At 42.2% G+C, this 20167-nt stretch overlaps 1 protein-coding gene across 1 annotated transcript in view; it reads right to left on the bottom strand.

The window, feature by feature from the left end:
* Positions 1-20167, bottom strand: part of LOC128427319 (dynein axonemal heavy chain 9-like) — a 117959-nt gene that overhangs the window by 19486 nt on the left and 78306 nt on the right. Inside the window, exons 58-69 of the mRNA XM_053414405.1 lie at positions 19549-19743; positions 18438-18557; positions 16770-16958; positions 15078-15313; positions 14868-14990; positions 13976-14180; positions 8181-8345; positions 7446-7586; positions 6272-6442; positions 5972-6094; positions 3671-3864; positions 2494-2642 (exon numbers count right to left, since the gene is read on the bottom strand). Of these exons, the coding sequence (XP_053270380.1) occupies positions 2494-2642; positions 3671-3864; positions 5972-6094; positions 6272-6442; positions 7446-7586; positions 8181-8345; positions 13976-14180; positions 14868-14990; positions 15078-15313; positions 16770-16958; positions 18438-18557; positions 19549-19743 (2011 nt within the window). The remainder of the gene's footprint in view (positions 1-2493; positions 2643-3670; positions 3865-5971; positions 6095-6271; positions 6443-7445; positions 7587-8180; positions 8346-13975; positions 14181-14867; positions 14991-15077; positions 15314-16769; positions 16959-18437; positions 18558-19548; positions 19744-20167) is intronic.

Here is a 20167-nt window from a genome sequence, read left to right as displayed (position 1 = left end):
AAGGTAAATAAAGAAAAATTGTGTCATATGACGATATACAGTATATAGTGTGATCAGAGAAAACGTGTGGTATCATTTCAAAAGATTCTCGAACCTTTATCTTTATAAAAGTAGATGAACATTTGGACATCCCTTTAATACCAGCAGGACATTCACATGAAGGCAACACAAACCAACACAGAGGACAGTGAAAGTGAAAGAGAAAGATTCCAACAAGCCGAGACCAAAGCAGAACCTCATAGCTAAAGCTACTTCTGTTGCATGGATGTGTTCTGGTTGAAAAGTCTGAAATGGACCACAAAACCGAACTTTGCAAATTATGGTCTAAACGGTTTCCCTCAACATACTTAAAACATCCCTAACCTCTTGTACCATCTACACAAGACTCATGTCAAACAGTAAGGAGAGAGCTATGGATGAGAGACACAAAGGTAGTAGAGTGTTGAAATCAATCTTCAGATTCTGACGCCGCGAGAGGCTTTTGCCTGCAGCACAACATATGGCAAAGAGTCATGAGCATGGAAGGAGGTAACCGCTGCCATTGGCCTCAATGTACCTGGTCAAGAAACGGTAAATGTATTGATATTTAAATATACAATTATTTCTATTGGGACATGAGACTTAGGTCAAATCACGCAGCCCTATAATTATATAATGTATAAAGTAGCCACTAAGACATCAAAGAGTCACTATGATTTGAAAAGCAAATAAAGAGGTCAACTTCATTATTTTATAAGGACGTTCCAAATGTTGCAACGCCTCAGTGAAAAACTGCTTGGCGAATTAAAGCATCTGGTTTTCTGTTTCTACTGAAAACATGCAAAGTTGTTTAAGGGGAAATTGGAATATCACAACCTGCTCTTGCCAGTTTTTGGTGATTTCAGGAAGGTGACTGCTGAGCCACCGATCCCATAGAAAGGGCTTGAGTAGGTCTAGCTTTAAACAGAACTTTACACACCACCAACTCTTAGCTGACTATTGAACTGAAAACAGAAACAGCAGCCTTAATATCCTGGTGCCATGAGCAGTGATATAATCGCTTACATGAATGAGGGCCGATATGTATTTGGACATTCATCACATAGTTTTAAATAAAGTTAACAAGCTTAAACTCCCGTTGCATTGAGATAACAGTGATATTGATCTTTTCATCTGATTCTCAGAAAGAAATTAAATGAGCAGATTTCTTCAAATGAAACAGTATGTGTTTAACTTCCCAGCCAGCAGAGGGTCAGTGATTCAGCCTTGTCCACCTTGAGATTTCATTCAAACGGTACAATTACTTGTCTGTTTCATTAAAACTCCAACCTGAGAGCAGGCAGATAGCAGAGGTCTGTCTCGGGGATATTAGTCCCCTGTAGAGCAAACAAAATCACACCATCTCTTTAATGAAAATCTAATTGAAGCCTAATACCAATGAGAAATCCAATAGTCACAGCTATAATGGCAAAGCCCCTTTTCCTGTTTCAGGGTGCTGCTGCTCCCCATCCATATGCTCTGTCCACATCTGCAGCAATTGACTACTTGAACCTTTCTACTTAAAGTGACTGACTACAGTCAGAGTGAGGCTGCGATAATCAATGATCACACAGCTTACAGGCAACTACATGAGAAGTGTGTTCTCTTATCTAATTGGAGGAGGATGGTAAATTTCAGTTTGGGGTTGAAGGCCTGTGCAGGTTTACGTTTGATTTCACCACCTGCTGCTGCCTGTCTATGTCAAGAAGAGGCCTCTAATATATTCGTAAAACAACTGTGCAACAGCTGTATTTGTTGAAACGGCTCTATGGTATGGATCCATTAGTTTAAGAGGGACTTTCAAGCAGAAACAGCACATGAATTTATGATGCTGAATTACTTGAATAGAGAAATACTGACATTGCAAAACTCTCAGGGACTTGGTTAAAGTAGAAACACTGGAAACCTCTCAGCTCCAGTAAACTGCAATCTGAATATTTCATCCAGCTGAATTCAAATGACACTGACTTATTCTGCAGCAGATTCAAATGATGGTGCCCGGTTCCAGATCAGTGCAAGAGCTTTGACTTTTGGCATTTCTTTGGTCAAAAATCAAAACAGCACATCCTGCTGCTATCCGCACAATTTATAAGAATGTAAAGTAACTCTAAAACCAATGACATTTACTTTTCACTGCCCCTTATACACCAGTGGTTTTGTCTCATATATTTGTGACCTTTAGTATAATCTCCTCAATCTATCCAGATCCTGTAGTGCATCGGCAGAGATAGCTGGTATCACAGCAGAGTCACACAGAACTATCTTCCCCGTGCAGTAAGAATCACAGTGGAAATTATGGAGGCAGGTAAGCGTGCACTTAACTTCAACAGGCTTTTCAATGTAAATCCTGCATGTTCCCACCACATAAAGAAACGACAGCTAGACCGGCGATATGTCGGCTCTGATAAAAGTCCAGAACACACTCTGAGGCTGAATTTTACAGCTTATTAAAGATAAAACAAGCGAGAGTATTACCATGTTTCTCCACATCCTTCAAAGGGTCAACTCCAGGAGAGAGGATGAAGAACATGGGCGTAGCTGGACCAGACTCTTCAAAGGAGATGGCGAAGTCCAGGGATCTGCCAATCACATACTTGTTTCCCAGTTTCTCCTCGACAAAATCTCTGTGGGGGGGAACACAACTCAGTTTGCAACACTTTTTCATTATCTTTCACCGACAAGCTGAATAATGTAAAGAGTCTGCAGCCTCTGTAGTACAGTGCATTGGATAGACAGGTACTATATTACCTCTAGTCACAACTGTGTTGCCAGTGAATGTTGTCTACATCTGTCGGCACTTAAAACACTTTTTTTTTCATCGCTCTGAACAAATCGTTTTGTTTCAGACATTAAACATTTTTCTTTTGAAAATGCAAAGCAAACATAAATGCACTTTAACGTTTACTTTAGCAGCTTAGAGGAACTATTACATATGTATAAACATTATCATATGTTAACATAAAATCTTCCTGAGTGCACTGTACAGTAAAGTCATAGTAAAGATAATGTCTGAAATTAACACAACAGGAAATCCTCAGCAGGATTGGCTTCATATACGTAGAAGAAAGTAACGAAGATGTCAGGGGAGCTATTGGTGATAAGGGCCGATGCTGGTGTGGATGTGCTACGAATAAAAACACCTGATCTCCGGTGAATGCATACGTCACGTTCTGCCTCTGCCTGCTGTGCCCCCCCCAGATTTCTGTACTGTTGTGAATGTGTCTGAGCAGATAATCTCCTGCTGCCTTGTTCATGTTTTATAGGCAAACTCTTAAAGACTGCCCAAATATGTGGACATCCTCTGGAGGTCATGTCTGAAATCGGCTAATTATTAGATATTTTCTGAATTTTAATATCCAGATAAGATATTGCATGTAAATACCCCGTGAGCACTGTGCCCACAGTTGACATGATGACATTTCTAGAGGTGAGTGTTGTTTCTCGTCTTGTCTAATAATGAGGCTCATTAATTGTTCCTGGAAAGTCGTATAATTGCAGTTGTTTCTGTTTGTCTGTAGCAGGTGCTCTTTCAACTCAGACTCTAAAGTCAAAGGTTAAACAGTTTAACCTGTTACCTTTCACAAGGAGCACAGGTCAGTAAAATCCTTCACAGATCACAGAGCAGACGTCAAGCTAAGATTCCACCTCTCACCTCACGGCGTACGTCATGCGGTCAGGCCTCAGAGCCCTCATCATGCATAGCCTCTGGAGCGAGTTTTTGTTCTTCCACTCCTGGGGGAATTTCTCTTTTTCAGGACACTCGCCCTCCACGAACTTCTTCCAGCGTTTGGCCGAACCTTCGATGTCTTGATCCAGGTTCCTGAACTCTTCCAAGCAGCACAGGGCCTGGTGGGGGAGGGAAATACAAATTATTCATACAGGAAAAACGACTACATCTTCTTTTAAAGTGCTGCTTCAGTGTGATCAAGTTTTTGTCCACTTCAGAGCCATTTCGCAATAAACAGCAAAAGTTGACAAACTTTGTTTGCAGAAGTTGGAGGGAAAAGAGACAAAAAAAAGTTAGACAGGACTGTTTATCTCTCCTCATGCCTATATAATTAAATTTATAATGGAAAGGCTGAGTAATCACGATCCCTTTCAGAACGTTGCGGGGGGTGGGGAGGACTGAATATGCATCCATTGCAGAACAAGTGGGGGTTATTGTGATGCCCCAGCTGACAGACACCTTATCTCAGCTGTGGAGAACAGCAGTGTCACGCAGTGCAGCCTCCAGCAGGTATACTCCCTGACAAGCATACAAGCACACACACTAGCTGTCTGCTCTACTATATCATCTGTGAGGAGGGTCCTGGAACCCTCCCACAGCACACACATGGAGTCGGCTACAAGGTGCCACGGAAAGAAATGTATGCAGTTTTTAGCTCTCCTACAAACTCCACTTGGAATGAGGTGGCATGGTGGAGTGAGACGAAATAGCCCGGCACACTGTCTGTCACTTCAACTCGGTCTGTCTAATTACTGCAGGCGGTTGGCAACCTCTTGGCCACCGTGAGGGGAGAACACACACAGCCTCATGGGACTCCTGCTCTGCTAATATCCTCAGGAGAGCCAAGCATTCAGAGGATCTTATCCTCCGTTAAAGCTTTCCAACTGATTATGTACCCAACTGCAATAAGAAAATCGAGTGACACAATTTGATTAGCGGTACTTTAAACATCCACGGTGGTTCGAGAGCAGTTGGAGAAAGGCCGTCTCCAAATCCTCAGAGGAGTTTAGGTTAAGTTAATATTCTAGGCGGTACAGATTGAAAAATTCATGAGCATGAGAGGGGGGAGAAAACCACGCTACTGCTTTGGTTTCGTTGGCTGCTAAACTGATGTGAGAAGCAAGGGAACCTCTGCTGCTTGACGTTAACAGCATTGGGTTGCCAGACGTCTGTCCTTTAAGAGGACCAGGGTTGTGGAGCAAAGCTGGGCCCCAGAGAATCACGTGCCGTCAGACCGGAGGTTTGGGTGAAACGGAGAAAAGAGACTTCAATTAATCCTTAACTGTGTTTTCAAGTTAAGGCAGAGTTGTTGCTGGGAGACTGGGCTGCACAAATTGCATCATAAGAGGCAACTCCACAGACTGGGTTGAGATACTAGGGGCTAAATAACTTGAGGGAAATTGTGGATTTCAATCTGCACTCTTATACATGATAGGGTGGATGAAAAGGCACAAGAGTCAATTACATTTTTTACGACTGGAGACCATATTTGACATTTCAACATTGAAAGGCAGCTACATGGGATTCCAAAAATGGAGCTGATCTACAATTTAACACTGTGTGCTTGTACCTTTCTAATACATCTTTATGAATGTCAGGAGGAGAGCTTGATCTCTTGATCAAAGGCGGATTTTGAAATGTAAAAGCAGCTTTATTTTGATAAATTACAGCTTAGCACTAAAGTTTTGTACTGATTCTTTTTGCATTCATTCCATTTACTTTAGTTAATTTAGTTCGCCCAATGCATGTGGATTAGAACACTATTTGACTGTAGATTATCATTTTTATATATTTTTTTAATTTAACCATCCAGTGCTGAGAAAGATTTCACTTTAGCTGTGCTGCAACATGTAACATCACATGAGGGATGAGTAGATAGTTCAAATATGTTTCTTGGATAAACTGTATTAAAGATAGGGTTGGTAATCCTGAAAAAAACTAGCAAGATAAGGCTCGATTTGATTTGGTTGGTCAATGACAGACAGGTATGACAGCCAATCATATTATTTGGATAGAGTATAATTGAAAATGTTCTGTCATTTGTCCAACCAATTACTTGTCTTCAGCTCTACAGTTGTTGTCCCCACTTCGCAGAGGATCCAGCATCACCTAATTCTCGTTGACCACTCACTTAGACGACATTCTAATTGCTTCCACCTCTACGGGTCACAACAAGAACTCAGCTCATTACATTTTAGTAGCAGCAACTACACAGCAACACGGTACCTTGATCCCTCCCCAGGAGTGGTCGGATAAGAAATCCACCGATGATGTTACACCTGGTTGGACGGGGTATCTCAGAAGGAAGTCCAGCTCTACAGGGTTTATTTCTTTATCCATCAGAAGGATCTGGGGACACAACAAACATAGATGACTTGGAAATGCTGTATTTTGAGCACACACCGCGCTTCCTTTCCACTTGATTAAATCCAGACAGGTCCTCTTGTCTGAGGAGCAGCTGATTCAATGGCCAGCTTGATCTAAAAAACAAACCATGCGGAAGATGAAAGCGGCCTCCCTTCCTACCTGGAAAGCGAGCTGGGCTATGTACGTGAGCTTGTCACACTCAAACAGGCCCCTGGTGGTGTACTGGAAGACTGAGGAGGTGATGCTGTCAATTAGGTTGGACACCCGCTTGCTCAGAACTTCGTCCTGCTCGGCCTTCAGAACTGCTTTCTCGAAGACCACGCTGAACGCCTGGGGATTAACACACAACACAAATTAATAGTTTTGTCAACAAGAGAGTCACTTTCTAAAAGACATGGATAAACAAATCAAATGACACAAATCAATAACTAGCTGTTGTGTTGAATGTGGCTCAGTTATAAGTTGGACATTATCTAGTCAGTGTCATTAGACATGATAGATATGATGCAGTTAGGCCTGATCCAGCATAAGGAAGTCAGAGTTTTGAGAGAAGGATAAACAAACTGCTGGTTTTGGTCTTTTCATGGGATTTGTCCTTGAAGCCGTGGTTGTCTTATGTAAACTGTGAGTTCCTGAAGTGTATAGGGTTTTAACAGAGAAAGTTTGGGCTGTTTGGATAAACTCATTTCATATGGTTCGACTTCTGACCAGGCATATCAGCTGGTGATAACTGTGGTACAATTTCTTCAACATATAAAGCGGTGCAGGTATGACGGCAACACACACAACTGATCAAAGGCACTAATCAAAATTGTAGTCCAGCTGAATTCTTGAATTTTTTTAGAGTGAGTGTCAATACAAACGTCACTAAGGTAATAGAATAATTGTCTTTATCTTCTACTCTGAGCACCACGCTGTCATTTTTGCCAATTTAGCTGTCACACTTTGCTCTCACCTGGTGTGAAGAACACATCCTGTAATGCATTTTATTTCATTCAGAAGGTCAAAGGTATATCAACACTGAATGTGTTTTCATTTGATTACGTCGGGAAATAACTTGGGCCTGGGCAGCTACCTGCAGAGTCTGGAGTGATTGCAAACCATATCTCAGGCTGCCTCCTCTCAGCACTCGCTGGCTGACAATATGAAAGACATTATCCTCTACATAACCACATTAGGGAGCCACAAACACAATAAAAGCAGGACAAAGAGCATAAAACATGGTGAGCAACTGGAGAAGGGAGGGGAGAAACAGAGGGGTGAGTGTAAAGAGGGGTCTCACAGGGGGCCCGTGAGGCGGGGAGGAAACATGGCAGGTCAATAGACAGTATACCTTGAGAGAGAACTGGTACATGGGGTGGATTTTATTGAGGTCGTTCATTATGAAGTACAATAAGGAAGCCCGTGCTGCTGCTGGTCGGTAGTGCTCCCGAGCCTCATTGATTTTGGCCTCTGTCACCTTGGCTTCTTTCACCTACAGTAAAGATAGTGCAAACACAGAGGGAATCACATTCACAGACACAAGCGCACATCTGTACACATATTCATACACCAAAGGTTCATCAGTCAGCTAATGATGAAATTCTACACTATCCAATAAAACACCCTCCAGTAAAGAGCAGAGCTATTTCAATTTCACGGTTCCTGAGAATATGTTCCCACACTGCATGGAACATGATAATTATTAGACTTTTCTGTTTTAGCCAGCAAATGCCTGAACAATTATGCTTTAGAAGGAACATCTGCAGCTCCCCCTGCAACAGAGGATAAGAGGTGTATATATATATATATATATATATATATATGTTTATGTATAACCTTTACAAAAAGGAGAATAAGGGACTAAGACTTTATTTTCCCAATTTGCCCGAAGGTGTCCTTCTATCTACAGTAACAGTCAATGTGCATTTGAATTTTTAAGTTTCTCTAAAACACAAAGTTATCTCCTAATTATTATATTGATTCCTAATATCCACTTAATACTTGCACTGAAACTTGTGATCTTCAATCTGAATTGTGATGGGAGAAGAGAAGTTCTGATCACAGGACAAAAAAAAAAGAGGATTACCTTTTCTTCGATCTCGGCGGCGGTGCGTTTCGTTGTCTCCAGGTTTTCCACCAGTTCTGTGTCGCCCAGGAAATCTCCTGAAGCGGCAGACAAACGTGACAGCAGGTTGTCCTCCAGCGTCTTCAGGGTGATCTTGAAGCTGTTCTGCTGCTTCGTCAGGTCGGACTAAGAAACACAGAAACACACAAAAACTTTCTGTTTGACAGATTCTGTATGTCAGAGGATTTCTCCCATGCACCATACGCTTGCTGTCAGATTCTTTTCCACCTTAATCATCATAATCTGAGGCGTAGGGGGATGTTCAAGGTGTGGGTCAATATGAGGACGTGAATACTGAAGGGCACCTCAAAGGCAGAGCTAATCAATATGCTTTGCATCGGCTATCTGGACCCATAAAGGAAGCGCTCTGGGCTGGATTAGCCAGCTGCCGTCTGGTTGCCAACATCAAACCTGCCGAGCGACCCAACCCTCGGTGTGATGACACCGTCGATTCGAGGGAAAGGAGAAGGAGCTTTGATGGGAACACTACACACACACTCATTGTGAATCATTTGATACATGGCATTATGGGTTTAATTATGAACCTTTACAGGCATCAGACAGAATAAGCACGCATACACACGCAGCTCAGTCCCAGGGTTTTGCTCACACCTCAGCATATGGATTAGTGCACCCCGTCGTCTAATAAAGCTTAACTCAAACCACTCTTTTTTTTTTCTGTCTTTGTTCTCACCTTTTTTAAATTTTTCAAAGAGCGCTGTCTGAGAGGAGTTTGGAGAACAAAGTTGACAGGGCATGGTTGCTTCTCTTTATTGCTTCATCCCGCTTTGTCCTTCATTATAGTCGGTTGCAGCTTCTTGTTTCTGCTCGATAATGACTTTGCTTTTATTGAAGTTTACTTTAATTGAAGCCTTTGCGACCTCTGAATTGTTGTAATTATGGGAGGCTGTGCTGTTGGGAGATTTGCCAACGCGAGGATTTTTTGGCGACTGATAATAGTTGTTTTTTTGAGTGGCGTGATCCCAAACAGACGGTGGTAATAAAGTTCTGGTTGTAGATGTTCCTGCCTCTGTGTAATCACCAGGGGAGCTGGTAGGTTGCAGCGGGGATTGGGGGGGCTGTTCCTGGTCCTTGCGGCATAATGTTCCCATGACAAAAGGCATACATAGTTTAAATCACGCCGGGGGAGCAAATACTTTTGGAGATCACACTGCTTAATTGGCCTTTTTATGACAGTATTTCCTTTTGCGGTGATGAGAGGTATTTTACACCATTGTTAAAACTAACTGAGCCTTATCTCTGTTAAATATTTCCTGCTCTATATTTGCATTGTTACTTTCTCCGTACTTTAAAACTTCGCTGCAAAAAGTGAACAAGGGAAACCGAACTGGTGTGATTGGTGAAACTTTTAAGGCAAAGACCTGACACGCCTGCACTCAGAGCACCGAGAAAAAGCACAAAATTGGTTCGAGTGCTTGCTTTGCTTTTGTATTTATATAGCGCTTTTCTAGTCTTGATGACCGCTCAAAGCGCTCTAAAGTACAGTTTTACATTCACACACACATTTATTACAGTGTATCTATTCGCAGCACTTTGTTATTCTATGAGGGGCCATTCGGGGTTCAGCATCTTCGGGACATTTAACTGAGGACATTGGCCTGTGTGACTCAGCTGTGACCTTCTGCTGGCCCAGACTCGGATCTCCTGAGGGGAAACGCCATCCACGCTCAAACATTCCCGACTGGATGCAGTAATGAGTCACTTTTTAAAGATTGGCTTTCCGCCGGCACATTGTACTTGTAATTACTCTTGCTTGAGAAAAACAAACAATTAACCAGTCAGCAGAATGCCCTAACTGGAATAAAAATGAGATATTACATCTATCATTCTTTTTTAGGCAAATGATTAGTGAGTGCCACTTTAGGTACTTTGGGAAGTGCAGCCTTTTAGTTCTCATTAACGCCAAATGTCCACGCAAGAATGCTGCCGGAACAAACAAGCAGAAGGCTGCACACGTGCACACTCATATGAGGAGAAGGGGGGACAAGACACCAGACGAGTTAATTATTGTGATAAAAGGTTGTGGACGGATTCCCCCTGTGCGCTCTCCAAAAAGGCAACTTGACATTTTAAGCTCCTTAGCCCGTCTTTGCTCCGTTAAGTGAGAGCTTTTCCACCCAGTAGTCATCTTACGGCTCAGAAGCAACGCTAACCTCATTAAGAGGTATAATGACACCGAGTCATTCAAAGATTAAACAGGTACAGACAATTTGGGCTCCGCTATCAGTCGGATGATAGTTATCAGTCCGGGTTGTTTACTGACAACAAAGAGCCATTCAGCGCTTCCTTCTGCTGGCCGTGTTTTGAGAGTGTGCTCAGCCCCCCCAGCCACCACCACCACCACCACCCACCTTCAACTTTCACTGTTAATTAAAATGATAAGTGAGTATCCAGATCTTGTTTTTTTCCCCTCACCCTCCGATCTCAGTGAAATGCTAATTAAACAAGCTTCATTAAATCACATTTCACTTGCTGAGGGGACATTAGACTTAAAATAACTCCAGCAATTCGGTGTGTTCCCCCCCCTCTCTCTGTTTATTAAAAATGCTGATTTGTGGATTGAAGCCTACAGGTCTGAATGAAGCGTCGCCTGCAGAGGCCCCAACGCAAACAAGGGCTCCCTCCAGAAAGCCTTCAAAATGCAAATAGCATTGTGTTAGAGTAAATCTTCCTGACCCATTAACAGAGTTCCCACATTATCTACCGCTCTGATCTCTTAAAGACACCGCCGTCAGCCAGACGAGAACCAAGAGGGTTTTCTGATTCTCCTCGGCCCTCGACTAACAAGAGACCCATTTAAGAAACAGTGGAAGTGTGTCAAAGTGCTGTCTAATTGCTGTGGTACAGTAGCGCCATTGGCCAATCCGTTTCAAACATCTGACATGAAAAGAGCAGATTGTCGATAGAGACGAGCGGGAGGCATCATTAGGCGCTGGAGCTTTGCTTAATTACCAACATTTACATTCACACCGTGGACCGTGCTGTGGATATCGTAACTATCTGCTGCTCGTCACTTCTTGGAAGTTGGTCGCACAGTCGCCAGGAATCTGATGTACTGTACACAGTGTACCGAGCTATAGCCATTAACTGTGACCATCTTTTAGTTTCTGCTGGAGACAGAGACACTGATCAAAGAGTGGAACAACAGCTTTCTCCTCCTCGCAGTCAAGGGTCGAGGATCCACGCAACAAAGAAAGCCATTTAAATTAAAGGGAAAACATCTTAGAGCCTCTCGTACCCGCCTCTGCTTTGATTTTGGAGAGGTGGATGTGGATGTGTGAACATAAATGACTCTGCCAGAGTGATAAAAAAACTGATGAAACTCCCTTGAGGATACCATCAAGACACAATTACCCAATTCCTGGAGCTTGATGATAAATGTGTGAGTGTCACAGGAACAGTACCCAGGGTGACTGTGACACAGTGTTAAATTGTTAGTGCTTCAAAGTTAATTAGATTTCTTATTTAGGATTAATGGATTATTGTCTGAATGGTTGATTCTTCATGGATGCTACAAACCTTTACATTCAAATATGAATACTTTCTTCTTTGATAGTGTCTATTATCAAACAATCTAAGATGCTGGAAACTGAACCAGGTCATGAGAGCATTTGAATTTTCTATTTAAGGTTGTTGCATGAAATCTAAGGTGTTTCTCACAACAGAAATTGTGATTGGCTGACTGAGACATCATGGCTGATGATTGAAACAGGAAGATACATACAGATAACCACTTTCAAACAGTAGAAAAGCTGTCTGCGGAGGGTTGATTGCACTGAACGTGTTCACATGGAGGTTACTCTCATTCTCATCGGAGCGGCTGCATGCCCGGCGCACCACACACAGCTCACGTGGAAAGTTAAACTGACAGCTGCATGCTTAGCAAATGGAACTATGGATATTTAGAGCACTGCATTTCTGCTGATCTTGACAGATGGGTCTGTGTGTGTGTGTGTGTTTGTGTGACACGTAAACATGACACATGTAAAAATGAACCCCTCGTTAAAAATGTTGGTTGTCGGTTAGAAAAATTAAAATAAATGTTTATCCCTAGTTTAAAAGCAGCAGCGTTCTCAGGAAAGTAAGTGGGTTTCTCATAAGAATCCATATGAAACAACCTCACAGCAAAAACTGTTTCTTTATGTGCTCTAATATTTGCCATTGCCTGTGCAAGCTCTACTTCTGTTCATGGAGAGGGAGTCTGCCCAACTCTCTGTGCTGTAAAGCAATGGAGCACTAAACTGTATTCACAGAATGCTTTAAGTGTCTGTGTAAGGTGAAATCACCTGAAAGGACAAACCCATAAAGACCAACCCAACGCTGCAGATCCCTTCAGCTGTCTGAGGCGTTTTACTGTCTTTCAGCTCATTGCTTTGCTCTCATGGTCCCAAACTTTACTGTCTGGGTTGAGTCTCAACCTCCAGTTCAGTCTCAGCGTGAAGATGTTTTCAGCAACAGAGCTACGATAAACCCAATTACCTAAGATCTAGTGGCAGAAAAAGCTACTGAACATAGTGGAACACATAGCAGGGTTTGGGTTAGGTCAAAAGCACATTTGAAATGGAAATATATAATTTCCAGATTACTCTCTGTTCCTCCCAGACATGTCACTTGAACACCTGCACTCATGCACACACAGACAAACACAATCTCACAATGAGACACAGGCATCCGGGGTCCCGGTCTCCTAAGGTGTAGGATCCAAAGCCCCAAAGAAACCAGCTGATTGTTTGTTAAAAGACAGGGAGAGTTTTCTTGCCTCTGTGTAGTCAGATGGATAATGACGAGTGAGGGGTTTCTTTTAATTACACCTGCACAAAAGAAACGCTCAGAGACGAACTCAAAGACTCCACTGATTGTTGGTTTATTGTCTGATAGCACCTGGAGAGTGAGACAAACACTTTCCTAGTTACCTCCGCCAGCGAGGTTATGTGGTAACTTTGTTTCTCTGTCTGTTAGTTGGCAGGATAATGTATAAACTACTAGACGGATTACCACGGAACTTGGTGGAAGGATGCATGAGTCAGGAAAGAATTAATTTACTATTGGTGCGGATCTCGATCAGGGAGCAGATCCAGGAATTTGTTTTTCACTTTCACACACACACACACAGACACACAAACGCTGACAATCAACTTGATTCAGGCTCACACAGAACGAACAGAGCAGAGATGCTGTGGTGAACACAGTGAACGTGAACTCCAGTTGAAAACTGAGCTCATTAGTTTTTGTGCAATAAAAAGTAAGAGGCCCATTAGGAATTCAATCAAGCCTGTTCTCTACACATGGAGAAAAGCAAGAGTTTCATATTTTGGTCCACAAGCTGCAGGTGACATAACATTATAGGTCATAGTGAATTGTTAAGGAGAAGCTGTCTCTCAGCAGTCTGGGTATTAGTCTGTCAGGAATCCCCTCCCCGCTTCTAGGTACAGTCTACATTTGTTTGTTTGTTATTTAGCAGGATTACACAAAAACTGCTCGACCGATCACCTTGAGGATTTGTGGATGGGGGGGCATGAATGATCCAATGTGAAATACAGCAATTTTCTAAATTTTCATTGATTTCTCAGGAAATAATTAATGGATCTTGATGAAAAAAACCAGGGATGTTAAGGGCACTGATATATAAGAGTGTGTGAAAACCCAGATGTAGTGAATTTAAATGTGCTTTCATAAGAGGACTGTTGGGCCTGAGTGTTCATTTTACATATCTCTGCCTCCACTGATATTCTTACCTTCAGCTCTTCCAGGTCAGGTCTCTCCATGCTGACCACCGCGGCGAGCAGCTGGTCCTCCAGACCGTCTCTGGTCACTGTGAAATTTATCAGTGTGCACTGAGCCTGCAGCTCCGGCTGGTAATGAGGGCTGGCAAGCTTGGTGTGAAGGATGAGGCGGAAATTAGGGTTGTACTCGCACTCCTTGTCTCCGATCTTTATGTACCTGTGTGGGTAAGTAAGAGCAGCTAAATAGAAGTGAAGATTCCCATGATACCAAAGCAGACACCATTAAAGGGGATAGAACACGATCAACAATTATGTCATCTCACTGTCATTAAGAAGTACTAAGTACTGACTATATTTTTCTTTTTGTTAACAAATCATATTAAAAGTGCTGAACCACGAATGAAGGAGCATCTGACAATAAGAAAGACCGTTTCTAGAGCAAATGTCAGCTTTGTCCATTCTGAGCTACTGGAGAATATATATATTATATATACTATAATTAAAAATATTATTTTTTAATTCAAAGTTTTTTGAATTTAGAAATTGACCTTATTAAATGATGTGCTGCAATCAGTCATATAAATGAATGTTAATGCCTTGATACTTTTTATCACACTAGAAAAAATAGGTATAAGGTCCCTTTTATAACCTTTCATTTTATTTATCTCTAAACATACTTTATCATTCAATTAGTGCCTTTTAAACATGGTTGAATCTTTTTATAAAACTTGATGAATTGAAGATTTTTTGGATGAAGGAAACATAAAAAATTATTAAAATCCAGTCTAAACATCCAAACCTTCAATAATACAGTTGTATTTAATACCAGGTAACAAAACGATACTTAGATCAAATACCCAAAAGAAAGTTTCAGAATGTAAATAACTTTTGTGAAACTGCTTACCTGCCCTTCTTAATGGTTTCTCTGCCCAGCAGAGGTCCAAGAACAGGATCCATTGTTTCCTCCAAGTTCTCTATCAGAACAGCGTCACCTGCTGCCAGTGCTCTTTCCATGGCATCCAGGTATCTGTCAGGGCAGAGCAGCAGGAATTCATGCATCCAAAAATCTTTTACTAAAAGTGAAAGGTGCACATTTAACCGTGAAGCCTCTTACCCTTTCTGTCCGATGCGGACGACACGCAGGTCGTCCCCATATTTGGTTTTGATCCATTTGATGCCCTGCAGCTGGGGGTCCACCATGAGGGGCCAGCGCTGGCAGGTGGTGAGAATGGTTGCGTTCTCGGTGGACATTCTGTCAGCAGGCAGGCCCTCGTTCTGCCATATGGCGATGTCAGCGCTATCAGTCAGCATGGTCAGAGGGTCCAGGTCAGGGGTCACCGGGATGGGAACCTGACAAATTATATTTGTTGTTTGAATCATGTGTATTACTGTTAGCATCTTAAAGTGAAGCAACGGTAGTCCGTCATACATGACCACATACATTACTTTTGAACTTCTAACCACTAAATCCACAAATCTCAGTCTGTCTGTTTGCGGAACGCTGATCTCGAGAACAGTTCATCTTATCAGCTCACACCTCACATGTGTAGTGTCGAAAGGGTGCAATTTGGAAAACGAATTCCTTTATACACTGTATACAAACAGTCGGCCAATGTTCTGCAGCAACGCAGGCTGGGACTCATCGACGTAAGAGATTTTGCCAATCATGACAGGCGCAACAACAACTGATTCTCCAGTTCAGGGTTCTGTGGACTGAGTCAAGGTGAACAGCTCTTTGTGTAGCAGCGGTGGCTTCGGGGTTCTGTCGAGTCGACTGAGTCCTGCAGCAGCTCTTTACTCGCTGTGGCTCAATTACAGCTGGTAACTTTCAGAAAGAAAGCTGCATGCAGCATTACCAGAGACCAAGCAAACAGCCCATCCTAACCAGGCATGTTCACAACAGGCACTGCGTGGTGTATAAAGCTAAATGTGTCCTTGACATAAGCCTTTACTGACCTGACAGACACTTTTACCCAAAGTGAAAACACTGAAGCTTCAGAACAGGAGAATTAGTGCTACATCTCTTCCATAAACCATATTGAAGGAGATCAGGTGAAGAAATGCAGTGAATGTGCACACTAAGTGCTAGTAAGGCACACAAGTCTTCAAGAGATCATTAAAGACAGAGAGGAATTGAGAGCATTTGTTAACTTATTCCATCATTAAGGAACTACACACAAGAACAGCCTGGACTGTTATTGACTTGTGTGCAGAGATGGCAACACCCGACAGACCAACTAGGGGAAAGTTTCCTTTACACTGATAAATAGAGAATTGTGATACAATCTGTAACTGGATTGATCCTGTTTGCGTTCTTTCATTCAGCATGATCGACAGCAGTGATTGCAGCAAGCAGCAGGTTTGCAGTGGAGATGGTTTTGTTAGATGTGTGACTAAAATAAAGAGAAAGAAACTGAGCCTTTCTTCAACTTGATTAATGTGCTGCTCTGTTTACTACAACCTCCACCAACATCAGACACTTGTGGGAGAAAACAAACAGGCCAGGCTGATCATCACAGTTCCTGCAGCCTCCATTTAACAGTGGCTTTTGTTAGTGACTATTTTCATCTGTGGATTCATACTCAGTAAGAATATCTGACAGGTAAACAGGTGTTGATGAGAAGTAGATTACTGAGACTGTTACAAACAGTACTCTGAATGCACCAGCATAACTCATACAAACAATCATACATGTTGAAATCTGGATGTCACACTGAGTTTTTTTAAAGCCCTAAAATAATCATAGGGCTGTTTGACATTGTTGTATTTTCTGGAGCCTACTCATACTCAAAACTAGGCCTCTCACCTTTAGCTGGCTGAAGTAAGACCTCCACATGTTGTCCATGAGATGCAGTCTGTAGTGTTTGGTGAAGTATCCCAGGTAGGAGATGAAGGCAGTGATGAGGAGGACATCCCCGCACAAAGTCCTCTCCTGCTTCTTGAACTCTTCGACGGCCTCCGCCCAGCGAACATTCTCCGACACCAGACCTCCCACCTGAAACGCAGAACAAGAGATTTATTTTTTTACTTCACTGCAGCCCCTTCCCTGTGGGAATCTCCTGTAAAATCAAATCTAAATGAATCTACGTCTGCTGTCGTCGATGCACACGCTCAGGAACAAAAGAAAATCTCCAGAACAACAAGTCCTTGTTACCTTCAAGTCCTTTTTTATTAGGTTTTCATATCCTCTCATCACCTCCCTGCTCGTGTACCAACACCTCCTTACTGCAGAATGATCCAATTTCCCCCCAGGGATCAATAAAGTTCACCTCAATATCTTATCTCTTCTAAACTTGAGAGGCCCCACACCGTGATACAGACTCTCACTTTTCAGTGCACATCGTGGAAACACTGTACACTTGAGCAGGTTCACTGCATTTGCATTAATATTAAGTGATTGATGAGCAGACGAGTACAAACCCTCGTTCTTGTTTTGCTCTCGTCGGCCCTTTGGAAGCTTCTTTTGAATAATTGTGCTAATAATACCAACAGTGTCAACACCCAATTTTGTATTGCTGCTGTCAGCAGGAGATTTCCACACTGGCAGATAGGAAGGGATTTATGAAGGCTGTATATGTGAGTGCATGTGTGCAGACATAAATATTGTGTACCTATGGAATAGACAGCTGAAATAACAAGCAGTGATACAATAGCTGTATATGCAGTAGTACTTTACTGTATTTGTGTCTAAAAATACAAGTTTGTTAAAGGGAAAGTTCATCCAAAAATGGAAATTGTTTTATTCTACTTTCAGGGTTAACCCTAACCCTAACCCTAACCCAGTTTCAGGGGTAAACAGTGTCCTTGTCTGGATCGCGTGGATCACAGACAACATATAGGCTTAAAACCTTCACCCACTGCTCCATCGGTGTAGTGGTGAGTAGATAATGAGTATGTTTTCACTTTTGGTTGAACTTTCCCTTTAAGCTGTTTATTTTACAAGATATCCACATCTCTACATCATTATTTTTTAAATTTTGTCTTTGGAAAAAGATGTGAATCTGTTAACATTACTTTGAGCTTTTTTGTCTATAGGTTGTAGGTTTATTTTGGGACATTAACAGTCCGTGGATATCTGGGATCGTGGCACCCCTGGAAAGTAAAGGGTTCAACTGATTGTTGCAAGTGCCTGTGCTGTCTGTATGTTTTGATTTGAATGATTTATGATTGAAAGGAAATTATCTGACATTGATGGGGAAGGGAAGGGCTGAACGAATATTCTTTCCATTTATACCCCTGAACAAGGACACAAATATATGAAATCATATGAGCGAGGGAGTTTGTAAGAAAGTGTGTGTTTCTGTGTGTGTGTGTCTGTGAGTGTTTATGTGTGTGTGTGTGTGTGTGTGTATGTGTGTGTGTGTGTGTGTGTGTGTGTGTGTGTGTGTGTGTGTGTATGTGTGTGTGTGTGTGTATGTGTGTGTCTGTGAGTGTTGAAGGATGCTCTGTGTGAGACCACTGTTCCCCTCCTCACCAGACGGTTGGCCAAAGAAATGGTCCGAGCGGTTGATTCTGCATCCTGTTGGCACTTGAGCTTGTCTGCAGTGGCTTTCTCAAACTTGGCTGTCAGTTTCGCCAGGTTCGCATTAAGGATCTGATAGGCCACACACACACACACACACACATATGCACAGACACACAGAGATAAAGAGAGAAATTGGCAGTGGTTAAAATACGGCATGGTCATAAATAAACCTCAAAGACAGGAAACAGAAAGGACTAAAGTCTGTCTATGAGAGAAACTTGGGAGTGTGTGAAAAGTTGGGTGAAACTTATGATCCCTTCCGCTATGGATTTATTTGGCATATGGAAGCAATTAGCACAAGGACAAACAGGATTAATCGGTGGTGAGGTACACAGGTTCAGTAGATTAGTTTGAGGATTGCTAATTCCCCTTGGCTCTGAACCCTATCTCTGCTCAACTGATCTGACTGAGGGCTGAAAAATGACAAGATGTCCGACTGTGTCTTATTGAGAGCCGTCACTCTGCAGGGTTGGATAGAAGCAGCAGAGTCCCGAGCACCACTCTCTGTGCCGAATGCCAGCGCCACTGAGAAACAATTATTTACAGCTGCTTTTAGCAATGGTGTTTTTAGGCTGATGGATATGGTTTTAGATTAATGAACAGTAAAATGCTTTAATGGCCCTTACACCGGCTTTGTATTGATGAAATGCTGCTGCTCTATCATTACTGGCATAGCTCATGTGTCAACTGTCACTCAAGCCTTGATAAAATAAGTCATATCCTGAAGTTCGGCTCTGGCTTATAGCCTCTGGTTGTTGTTGTTTTATTTTGTTTCATTTCTGTAGCATCAAATTCTTATTATACTGCATATCTCCAGGGTTTGATAGAGTTGTTGATCCATACTGATGTCTCAGAAAACGTTCATAGCTAGGTACTGAGATCACTGTCTTTCAGAAGCCATTTTTCATCCCACACTCTTTTGCACTAAAGGCGATATATATATATGTTTAAAGAACATATAATCTGTATTTTTAGATTTTGAAATTGGAATACTTTGAAACAGAAAGCTGGTATATAGCAAATAAACCTCTCAACAACTCAGTACAACACGGTGGCTCACATTGATCTTGCTCTTGATGTCAGCGAGCTTGAGCTGTGCAGCATCCAGCTCTGCGTTGGCCTTGCTCAGCGCCTGACGCTTGGGCTCCACGTCGCAGAAAACCTCGTAGAACTTGACGATGTTAATAACCCAGGAGCACAGACCCGCCGCTGCATTCGACTTGGAAGCCACCAGATCTGGTTGGAACTCTGGGTCCTGGAGACAAACAGATGAATCAACACATGCAGAAAGGAAAAATATAACATCACGAATTTACAGTCAGAGTGAGACAAGGTGCTGAAAATAAATTGCTATATTGCCCTGCACATGCAGAAGCTATATATTTGCACGGACAAAACTGAGTTAAGACCAGAATGTCTCTCTGACATTTGTTCTACTTTACATATGAACATTTAAATATACAATCAGATTTTATGTATTTCTCTGCCAGGGACAGACAGCTACACAGTTAACTCCGATCTGTAATTGAACTCCACATAAATGAAGAAGTAACGGCAATCAAAATCCAGTCATGTTGAAAATGATAACACTGACTGAACTAATCTTAGTAGAGTAGTAACTACCATCTAAGCCTATGACTGTTTTCAAATTATCCATGTGTTCATCATTATTTAGGCCA

This window comes from Pleuronectes platessa, chromosome 21 (genome assembly GCF_947347685.1).
Source record: "Pleuronectes platessa chromosome 21, fPlePla1.1, whole genome shotgun sequence".
Taxonomy (NCBI): Eukaryota; Metazoa; Chordata; class Actinopteri; order Pleuronectiformes; family Pleuronectidae; genus Pleuronectes; species Pleuronectes platessa.
The sequence above is the reverse complement of the archived record's forward strand: the minus strand, read 5'-3'. Positions and strand labels throughout refer to the sequence as shown.